The following is an 11,489-nucleotide window of genomic DNA, read 5'->3' as shown; positions in this document are numbered from 1 at the left end:
GTTTTTGTTCCTGATTTACAGTATCCACAGTTCTTTTGGTTTTTATTTAGTCATAAACAAATCTCTGTCCATTATGTTAGAAGTTCGCTGATGCCCTAGATCCATCCCTATCCATTTCTGTGACTTCATTCACTATAACACTTCTGTATTTGCATTACTGTAGAATGGCTATGCCATGTTTATAAAGCGGAGAATAAATGTTTTTCTATCTTTGTCCCATACTTTTAAATACATTGCAATCACTTCATTCAACTTAGCTGTCAATGAAAGGCTTATACTAAAGGCATACTCTGATAACATTATATAGATATCATTTTTTACATTAATCTATTCAAATTTGGTATATTCTTCAGTCACACTTGTATCCTTTAGCAGGATTTTTTAACTTCAAAAAGTGTGAGCAAATTAGCTGGAAGCTTTAAGACAATTTGCTTTGTTTTCTTGCTCACTTCTAGCACAGTTATGCCATTAATGCTTCTGAAACATTCTGATTAGAAATGTTTTGCTGAAGATACAATAATGTCATGATTTAGTAAACTGCAGATCCATTTACTTTCCAAAACCAGTTGCTTTTTCATGCTCATGCTCCCGTTTCCGGTTTCATTTCTGCCTTTTTCATGCAAGGCTTGCTTAACAGCAAGAGAAGTTTACAAAATTATGAGAGGTATGGATAGATTGGATAATTGGAGTCTTTCTGCCAGGTTAGAAATATCAATTACTAGGGGACATAGGTTTAAGATAAAAGGGGGAAAGTTTAAAGTTTAACCAAAGGCAAGTTTTTTACAGAGCGGGTGGCACATGCCTGGAATGCCCTGCTCAAGGAGGTGATAGAAGCAGATAGAGTAGCAATGGTTAAGAGACATCTTGACGCATGCATGAACGGGCAGGGAATAGAGCAATAGGACCACATTGAGGCAACAGAATTTTAGTTTAGGGAGGCATGATGTGTTGGTTCGCTGAAGGGCCCATTCCTGTGCTGTGCTAGTCTTTGATCTTTGAGAGGTTACATCAGTGCTAATAAAGTAGCACACTCCAGCCAATCTGCTTGATTCCACATTCTCTATAACGTGTTACTTCCTGCTTTTCTACTTTGAGCATTTCATTCACTTGTGATGTTTTGAGTCATACCTGTTACCAGTTTTCTGGCAATTTCTAGAGCTCATTAGCTGATTATTGCTGCTACAATCTTGTCATCTGTGATGGAGGAATCAATTCTTCCTCAGTGTCCACCTGACTGGAATCCAGTTCAAAACAATCTTTGTTTCTGGTTTGATTTCTGTTTGGGAGCAACAATCCCAAGGCTGTATGTGTTTCCTCGTTGAGGGTGTAACCCGTGTTAATACATTTACTTCATTCTGCCACTGGCCATAAAGTTCAGACTCATAGTTGCTCTCAGTCTGTCAGTCAGTCTTTGGGAAAGTGATGGCCTAGATGTATTGTCATTGAACTGTTAATCCAGAGACCCAGGTCATGGTTTGGGGACCCGGGCTCAAATCCCACCATGGCAGATGGCAGAATTTGAATTCAGTAGAAGTCTGGAATTAAGAGTCGAATGACGACCATGAATCTATTATTGATTGACGGAAAAATGACATCTGCTTCAGCAATGTCCATTAGGGAAGGCAACTGCCAACCTTAGCTGGGCTGGCCACGTGACCCCAGATCCACAGCAAGGTGGTTGACTCTTAACTTCCCTCTGAGCAGTTAGGAATGGGCAATAAATGCTGGCCTAGCCACTGATAGCCTTATCCTATGAATGATTCTTTTTTGAAAAAGCTTATACTTGCTTTTGTGAAGAATCGCTGAAGCTACTCAGGTGAGCAAATGACTTAAAAATATCTTCTCAGTTTCCGACCTTCACCGCTATGAACCATTCTTTGCTTCCATTTTAAAGATGTTACAGCCATTTGGTGAAGCAGAATGCATGAATTCACAGTGTGAAATATTGCAACTTCTAACCCTGCTTACCACATACTGTCAATGGTTATCTCTTTCAAAGTGCTTCAATAATGATTGTCTTCACCTACCTATTAATACTTCTGCTTTGTTTAGCAAACATTTGTTGATGTTTTCATTTAGTGTGCTTGATTATCTTCCAGGAAGAACTGGAAAGTTACTTGGAAAAAGCCTGTGACCTGCTTCCAAATCCAACCTTGACATCACAATGCAACGAATTGGTAGATGAATACTTGCCAGTCATTTTGGATATTCTCAAAGGAGAGCTGGTAAGCCTAGATTTTGCAACTGTCTTATTTTATGGCAGTGCTCAATGAAGTAATGAATTCTTGAAAGATTAAGTAACTTTTGTAGTGTCTTTTCTAGTTGTTCTTGCCTCGAACTTGCCCAGTTAGAAGCAGGAGAAATTTCTTTACACGAGTGGTTAGAATGTGCAATTTGCTCCCACATAGTTTAAATGAATAGTGTAGATGCTGTGAAAGGGAAACTAGATATGAAAGGAAGGGAATAAAATCCTGATCAGGTTAGCTGAAACAGAGTGGGATGAGGTTGATGTGAAGCATAAGCACATTAGAGCATTTGGGCTGCATGACCTGTTTCTGTGCTGTGTAATCGAGTTAGGAGCAGTTTGACTCTGCTTTCTGCCATCAGCTCTGCTATGTCAAATCTCATTTATGATCAACGGAACTAAATTTCAGAATCCAGAGAGAAGGCAAGAAAGGGAAGAAACTTGGGCTTCTATTGCTTTGTTGACAGTTAGGAAATGGCCTAATTTTGTGTGTCTCAATTTATCTCCTCCTTTTGATAGGAGAATCCTGAAGTGGTGTGCAGTGCTCTTCACTTGTGCCAATCCCTGCAAGCCAGTCTTGCCAAGAAGGATATTCTGTCCAATGAGATACCAGAGGTGGACATGTCTGAATTAACCTCCCCTTTCATTGCCAATGTCCCTCTCCTCCTTTATCCACAGCAAGCCACCAAGTCCAAGGTAAGCAGAATCCTGAATATAGTTGCGCTGTTTATTTTTTAATGTAAAGTTGATTCTGTTGTGCAGTGCAGATTTTGCCTGATACTGATGACTAAAGCTGCTTTTACTTCATCTTTCTGAAATACCCAACATGTACCGAGAGAAATAGAGATTTTTTTAAGTGTCCTGTCAGTGGAAGATCATCAACATGAAACATTTAACTTTGTCTTAATCTCCACAGGTGCCATATGACTTACTGTGTTTCCAGTATTTTACATGTTTCAGATTTTGAGCCTGCACGGTATTTTACCTTCTCATTTCTTTATCAGTCTTGTTGTACTCAGATTTCCCCTTGTGCCAATACTTCCTTTCCAATTTCCAGTCCTAATGTACTCTCTTGATGCTTGTTTCCTTGGAACGCTATGTAGCCTTGCTACGTTCTGACCTGTTACTATGCTCATTCTAGTAGTCACCAAATGGCTACTTGCTAGCAGTCTGTCAGATTGTCTTACCCTGATATTTGTGTTGATTCTGTTCCTCAGATTCAACATCTCTGAAGCTTCACCTTCTAGTCTCATGCAATTGTACAGCTTAAGAAGGATGCCCATTGTCTCTCTGACAGTTCTACAAATTATTCAATTCATCCTGTTCCCCTACTCCTCCTCAGTAGCCTTGCAAGTTTTCATCTTCAATATTTATTTAATCCATTTCTGAAACTTACTATTGAGGTTGATTCCAACATCATTTCAGATTGTAGATGTTGGTGTGTTCGCCGAGCTGGGAGGTTTGACAGCAGACGTTTCATCCCCTTGCTAGGTGATATCCTTAGTGCAACCCTGAACCATTTAGACTCTACTTTTGCTAACTAACTCTGACAACAAAGGTGTTTTCCATAGAGCTCACCAGAGCATATTAATATTCAAAGTCTAACAGTGATTAGATTCACTGGTGACTTCACTGACATTTCTCCTTGAAGATCCGAATTGTTTGGTGTCCTCTGAGCCAAAGCTCTTTGTTATGGACCAGGCCAGACTCATTCAAATTATTTTAAGAAGGTAGCCTAGACCCTGACTACTACTTATTTTTAAGGCAAACGTAAAGTGCTGTACCCCAGATGCAATGTGAACTGTCAATCTACTTGACGTTAAGCAAAGCACAGTTTATTTAAACACTATAGTTAAAATACAGACAAGAAAGATGAATCTAGAATAACAACTCTACTGGAAAATTTGTCAGAATAACAGACATATTAACTAATACTATTTAACTATTCCAATATAGTAACATCCCATAAACAACACCCTTTGGCAAAAAGGCAAATTCAGAAAAACAGATTTTGTTTCACATGCAATCTAGCAGCCTGGGAAGAGAAGCCCCAGTGTTTGGCTGTAATCGAGAGAGGGAAAAATAGTTTCCACTTCTTCAAGCCCACCACAGCAACTGCTTGAAGCTAAACCTAAAAATTAAAGAAAAAACTAGAAATCCTGGCCTGAGAGCTGGCTGCACCCATCCAGGCTGGTTCTATTGTTGCAGCTTTTTTGAAAAAAAAACCCACGGCCTCGCAAATTGTTTACACTAGTGGTTTTGGTAGACTGCTTGGAGCCTCTGCCTTACAAGCTCTCTTCACAAAACAGGACAAGATAACCTCTTAAAGCCACAGCGTTGTCATGCCTTGGATTCATTTCTCGATGAATCTCTCATAATTATATTTGGTTTCCTCCACTAGGAGATTTTAACCTGGTATTCTGCACTGTTTTCTTTTGATTCTCCACTATCCTCCTTTAAACTAGCCAAGTGTTCTAACACATTTCTGAAAGAGTTACAACACTGGCATCTACCAGACAAGGTAGAAAATTGCCCAGATGTGTCCTGTACATAAAAACCAGTACAAATCCAACCCGGCCAATTACCGCCCCATCAGAAAAGTGATGGAAGATGTCCTCAACAGTGCTATAAAGCAGCACCTTCTCAACAATAACCTGCTCAGTGACATGCAGTTTGCATTCTGCCAGGGTCATTCAGCTCCTGAACCCATTACAGCCATGCTTCATACATGGACAAAAGAACTGAATTCCAGACGTGTGGTGAGAATGACAACCCTTGATGTCAAAGTTGTATTCGACAGATTGTGGCATCAAGGAGTTAGCAAAACTGGAATCACTGGGTATCGGGGGTAAACTTTCCAGTGGTTGGAGTCATACCTGATGCATAGAAAGATGGTCGTGGTTGTTGGAAGTCATTTATCTCAACTTCAGGACAACTCTGCAGGAGTTCTTCAGGGTAGTGTCCTAGGCCCAGCCATTTTCAGCTTCTTCATCCATGACCTTCTCTCCATCAGGTCAGAAGTGGGGACGTTTGCCAATGATTGGTGCTGAACATTGCATACTCGTGACTCCTCAGATACTGAAGCAGTTCATGTTCAAATGTAACAAGATCTGGACAATATCCAGGCTTGGGCAGACAAATGGCAAGTAGCATTCACACCATCCAAATGCCTGGCTATGACCATCTCCATTAAGAGATAATCTAACCGTCGCCCCTTGACATTCAATGGTGTTACCACCACTGAATTCCCCCACTATCAAAATCCTTGGGATTATCATTGACCAGAAAACTCAGTTGGACTCACCACATAAACACAGTGGCTACAAGAGCAGGTCAGAGGTTAGAAATACTGCAACGGGTAGCTCACTTCCTGAATCCCCAAAGCCTGTCCACCATCTACAAGGCACAAGTCAGGTGTGTGATGGAATACTCCCCACTTGCCTGGATGGGTGCAGCTCCAACAGCACTTGAGAAGCTTGACACCATCCCGGATAAAGCAGCCAGCTTGAGTGGCCCTACATCCGCAAGCATCCACTCTCACCACCACTGATGTTTAGTAGCAGCAGTGTGTACTATCGACAAGATACGCTGCAGAAATTCACCAAAAACCCTCAGACAGTGCCTTCCAAGCCCACAACCACTTCTACCTAGAAGGACAGGGGCAGCAGAAACATGGGAACAACACCATCTTCAAGTTCCCCTCCAAACCACTACCATTCTGACTTGGAAATATATTGCCGTTCCTTCACCATCACTGTGTCAAGATCCTGGAATTCCCTCCCTAACGGCATTGTGGGTCAAACCGCAGCAGGTAGACTGCAGCACTTCAAGAAGGCAGCTCACCACCACTTTGTCAAGGGCAGCTAGGGGTGGACAATAAATGCTGGCCAGCCAACAATGCCCACACCCCACGAATAAAAATTTTTTTAAAATGGTCTGGACTAAGTGGAAGCTTGGCTTGGAGAAGGCAGTCTCTCTTCCAAGTCAGAAAATGAGTAGTTGGAAGTCCCACAGTGGGTTTTGAGAATTTTGTACAGATTAACACTTCAAAGCTGTATCAAGGGAGTGCTACCCATTATTGCAGAATAAAATATCAAATTGAAGCCCAACTGTCTCATCAATTCAATGTAAAAGGTCTGAGATTATATAGCCTCTGTATAAGCAAAGTTTTCAAAACCCACACACAGATAATTCCAGAACCATGGTGTCTCTATCTCAAAAAAAGCGACTACTTTTTCATCTCCTTTCTCATTGCTATTTCTCAATAGCCTCCAAAACCCATCATTATGTTCTTGTGGAACTTCATAGTTATTTCATCATGTTTCATCCATATTTGTTTTAATACCTTTTAGCTAATCTTATTGAATGTTGTAGGATAGCTTCAACCTTTTAACCTAGTGGATTAGAGCTTTAGTCTGATCCCACTGACCAGCTGTCTGTCCATACCTTTAATGCTCAATAGTGAGAGAGGGAAATTCCAGATAGATAATGTCATGAAAGCTGTTATTCTGGTAATTGCTTGAAATTTCAAGAAGCAGCCAAGTTTGCTTGTTCTGTGTTTGATGGCAGTTATTTTAAATCCAGCAAGTGTCCATTTTAGAATTAACCAAGCATGGTTTAACAAAGAAAAAATTAGGATCTGTTTCCATGTCTTCTGCGTGTGCCAAAAATTATGATAGAGAAGGACATAGGGAAAACCAGTTTAGTAGATCAAAGAAAAGCTGATTTTGAGCAGCTGAGAATAGGACCGACAATTACATTAAATGTAACATTAGATCAATTTGCAGTGATGTCTATTTTCCTTTAGTATAGAGCAGATCCTTTTTGTCTTCTGTATCAACAAAGAACAGATTTTCAATTGTTTTTTTCAGACTATGTGCACTAACAGTCCCCTGCTGGAGCCTTGTGTCCTCTAGTAACATTTCCATGTCAGTTAGGTAGCTGTGTTTGCTACTGTTGCTGAGTTGGGAGAGGGAGCTTATAAATCTCTAGTGCAGTCACATTCTTCCTTAAGTGTGGTGATCGGAACTGCACACAATATTCAAGCTGTGGTTCTAACCAAAGTTTTGCATTACTCCAACATGACCTAAGTAGAATGGGGGTTTTGAACAAAAGCTAACTGGGCTCGGTCAAAGCAAACGAGTGTTCTCGTTTGTACGTATGTGCTCACTTGTACGTTCAGTTATGGCAATGTTTCATGCATTAAAAAAAAAGCCGTACTTCATGTGTGTTAAGTATTTTTTTGAAAACTGCAACAGATCATTTCCATTCATGCTAGCGTAAACTTAGCTTGTTTCATATGCCCAGTCATTTATATCCATGTTTGGGAGACAGTTCCTTCTCTCTATCCCTTGCAGTCAGTAGCGGTATTTATCTGTTACCACATTTTTAGATGACTAATTCTTTACAGACAATGGTTATCTTTTATGTGGCTTACAAATTGCACTTAATTATCAATCACAAATACTGATCTATTTGAACAGAGGTCCACTCAAATACAATTTGTTTTTTGAAACTCATTGTTGCGTTATCAAAGAATTGTACAAAATAAGACAAGCGGTAATAAATTAAATGTTATTTGTAAATAGATCAATCCATGATCACCTGCATTCTGCAATACTGCATTCTTTGTGAGAGCAAATATACCCTCATCCCATTATTTTTTAATTCCCTCCTTTCTCCATCCTGCCCTTTATTGGAGAAGGCCCTTGAATGTGTGACCTTGAAATTCTTCACCTTCTGTTTCTCTTCTGCCACTGTATGGAAACCTCACCAAATCTGTTTTCATGTGCTTATCGTAGGAGCCCTCAGTTACCATTGACACCTTCTGTTGCTTCTACCATAGATCATGGTGTGTACCTAACCTCATTGCTTGTCAGCTGCTGTTAGCGGTTTCCGTCTTTTCATTGGCTCTGGTCCACAGTTTATATCCATTATACCATTCTTTATTAGTTTCATTTCTACCCCTACATTTTGTGTCATCATTTTTTTTATTCCCTTTAATTTGCTATCTCTTTACAGATCTGTACCCCAGTGGTTTGTTGTGCAGCTGAAATTAATATGTTTTATGTTCTAGAACATCTTAAAGCAACACTCTGAAGTTTTGTAAGATAGTTTGTTGCTTTTAACCTGTTCTGTCGCATACAGTTAAGCAGTGGACATTGAAGTAGTTGGAGATCAGCAGTTTCGACAGGTTACACAAGTCTTTCATTTGCTCCTGAGGTGGGTTTGTATTTTCAGGGTTTCTCATTCTGATCCATTTGTTTCAGAGCAATGATGCTGTGTGTTTGGACTGTACCCAGTTCATCACTAACCTTCAGACTACTGTGAAAGAAAATGCCCTTGTCTTGGATAAGCTCATTTCTCAGTTAAAGCAGCAGTGTAATCTTGGACCCGGTTTAACAGAGCTGGTAAGTCAAATCGGGTGTATCATTATGATGTTGCAGCAGTGCAGAACATATTCAGACTCTATATACAAAGATCCATCACCTAAAAACTTTGTGTACTAGTGAAGTCCCAGTTGAATCATTACAGCTTTGTCACATCCACTCCACCTCATATGTGACTGTACACAAATACAAGTCTGTGAAATAAAACTGTTCAATGTTAAATTATTGAATTTATAGTGTTCATTGCAATAGTATCCATAAAATTTTCTCCCATGTAGTACTTTCTGAACTTCAGTTTGAGTGCAGTTACTCGACCTTAACTCGCAAAGAACTTTTTATATTAGTTTTCTTATTCCCAATTTGGCAAGTATTCTTTTGTTGAAAAGTTTGAAACTATTTTCCAGCATTTGGACTCCACCCTCCTGTTTGTGGACCCTCTCCCTCCTTCCCTGTGTTCTGATATTTATGGTGCCTCCTCCCCATCAGCTGCTGTCCCCAAACCACTGCTTCTAGCCACTTTGCAGACCTTCTTTCACTCACTCTCAACCATTTAACGACCCTCTCCCTTCTCTCACTGTTGTCCCCTATCATTTCACACTTAGGACTCCACCCCCACTTGCCCCATCTTTTTCAGTGCTATCCCACCTTGTTTGCCGCCTGCCTTCCTGCTCCCCCATCTCTACTCTACAAGGCCATCTCTCCCTTCTTATGAGTCTTCCCTGTCCACTCACCACCATCCCCCCACCCAGGTCCCAAACGGACTTGCTCTTCTTACATCCCTGTCCAGCAACCTCTGAACCCTCCAGCCATGCTAATTTCTACCACTCCCCTCCATTCTCCAATCACAGGCTCACTATGAACTTGTCAGCTAAAAGCATGGGAGAGACCCAACTCATCACAATTTCCACCTATTCTGTTATGGGCATGACTTATTCTGATAAACATTGTCGAGCGTGGATACACCCACTTCTGTGTATTTTGAGCACTGGTCATACCCTGATTGTCACAATGGGAGCAGCAAAGTCATATGAGATGGTAAGGTTAAAGGGCTGATTGTGGGCTTGGTTTGAGGACTTTATATGGAGGAAGAGATTAAGGGAGAATTAGTTGAGATGGGAACTGAATTATGGAGAATGAACAGTGGTTTCGTGTAAAGGCTGAAGGAATCCAATAGTGAAGATAGAATCAAGAAAAGCTAGTGGAGAGCAAGGATTTTAAGTGAAAGGTATGAGTGTGGATGAAAGTGAGACATTGAAAGGTGTAGTTAGTGCCAGAAGAGCAGGGTGTCAAAACCAGGCCTTGATTTAGTGCTGGCACTGATATCAGCGCCACAGTTTTCTGAGAGGCTAATGACAGATGTTATAACCAGGTTTGGGGAAGGTTTTTGCAGCTCTCAATTAGGTCTCTGTCATGGCCATGACAATGCAATTATTCAACACTGAATTGATGAACGGTAAGGGCCTTATTTACAAGACAATCCGGAGGGAGAGAGTCAGTGAGTACTGATCACCTGTCAGAGTCAATACTGGGAGCATTGATTGGGAAGGAGAGGCGATTGGAAAGTCTCTTCCCAGCAGGCTCATGTATGACTCATGGACATCGTGCGAAGTGTCAGTGTGTCGACCCCTCTCTCGCTCTCTTTCTGTCTCATTTTTAATGTTTTAAAATTTGTGCTCTGCCACTCTGGTCTACATGTGGATTTGTTTCTCCTGGTGCATAGATGATCTGTGCTCTCACATCTCCTCATCACCAGTGGTTCCAACCTAACCTTTTCTGTGTTTCAGGTGAAGGCAGTGGCTTGAGGGTCATCAAATGAAAACGTAGTATAACCTCACTCTCGAGGGGATATTCCCACAAGTCTACCAAAACTGTGCCTCTTTCATCTGGGAATCTGCAAATTCTCAAAAGATAATCTCTGTCCTCTTTTGTGACCTGTTGCAATACTGCAGTAACCTGTCACCTCTATCACCTTACCCAATGATTTGTGTGGAAATGTTTGTTTACAAGTGGTGTGCTATAATGTCCAAATATATATTAACAGGCATTGCTTTGTGTTTCAGTGTGAGAAGTACATTGTTCTACACGCACCACGGGTGGCTGAGGTATTATTGCAGACTGTGAGTATTAGAATAATCCTTGTGCAAAAATCAGATTATAACTTGGAAATATTACAGTTTGTAATTTAGCTGCCAAATCTTCCACCATTTTCCGTTTCAGGATGTGGCAAGGGGAGTAATCTGTAAATTGCCCTGGCGCCTGGTCCTCAGCCTGCCTCATCACCTAATGCAGTGCAAACTCGAGGAATATCGCCATATCTTTCTGTTAGGTTCGCTTCACAGGGATGAGAAATGTTAATGATTTGGTGAAATTCTAACTTTGAAATCATAGATTCTACCCTGTTTATTTTCCCAACTTCCATCTCTTCAGGAATGTGTTTGAAATATTTTGTGTTTTCTAAACTGTGCAGTTAATTGTATATTGGAGGTGGCAGCAGAGTTTGAGCTGCTGGTTGAGGAGGCAGGGATCAAATGTTGAGAAAGTTCTGTGATCACATGACGGAAAGCACAAGGCAGGCCTCAGCGTAGCTGCAGACTGGGAAAAAAATCAGGCAGCTGGCAACTGATTTTGAAAGAGGACAGTTTGCAAGCACAATCCAGAAGGACAACATGCAGCTTTTCTTAGTTCTTTTTCTCTACCAGTGGCCCCTGCTTTAACATCATCAATACGTTGAAGTGTTTTTTAGCTAATTCAACAATAACACATTATATCTTATCTGTAAATTTTTTCTGCTTCTTCGAAATACTTCAATAAAATTTCATTTGGCAGATTCATTCTCATCCAAAGCCTATGTATTT

General features: G+C 40.7%; 1 protein-coding gene across 1 annotated transcript in view; it reads left to right on the top strand.

The window, feature by feature from the left end:
• Window positions 1–657: 657 nt before the first annotated feature.
• Window positions 658–11,489, top strand: part of LOC109936623 (prosaposin) — a 36,423-nt gene continuing 25,591 nt past the window's right edge. Inside the window, exons 1-5 of the mRNA XM_048616168.1 lie at window positions 658–664; window positions 2,080–2,225; window positions 2,765–2,941; window positions 8,515–8,655; window positions 10,695–10,751. Of these exons, the coding sequence (XP_048472125.1) occupies window positions 658–664; window positions 2,080–2,225; window positions 2,765–2,941; window positions 8,515–8,655; window positions 10,695–10,751 (528 nt within the window). The remainder of the gene's footprint in view (window positions 665–2,079; window positions 2,226–2,764; window positions 2,942–8,514; window positions 8,656–10,694; window positions 10,752–11,489) is intronic.

The sequence above is a fragment of the Rhincodon typus genome, chromosome 34 (assembly GCF_021869965.1).
Source record: "Rhincodon typus isolate 14 chromosome 34, sRhiTyp1.1, whole genome shotgun sequence".
NCBI lineage: Eukaryota > Metazoa > Chordata > Chondrichthyes > Orectolobiformes > Rhincodontidae > Rhincodon > Rhincodon typus.
The sequence above is the reverse complement of the archived record's forward strand: the minus strand, read 5'-3'. Positions and strand labels throughout refer to the sequence as shown.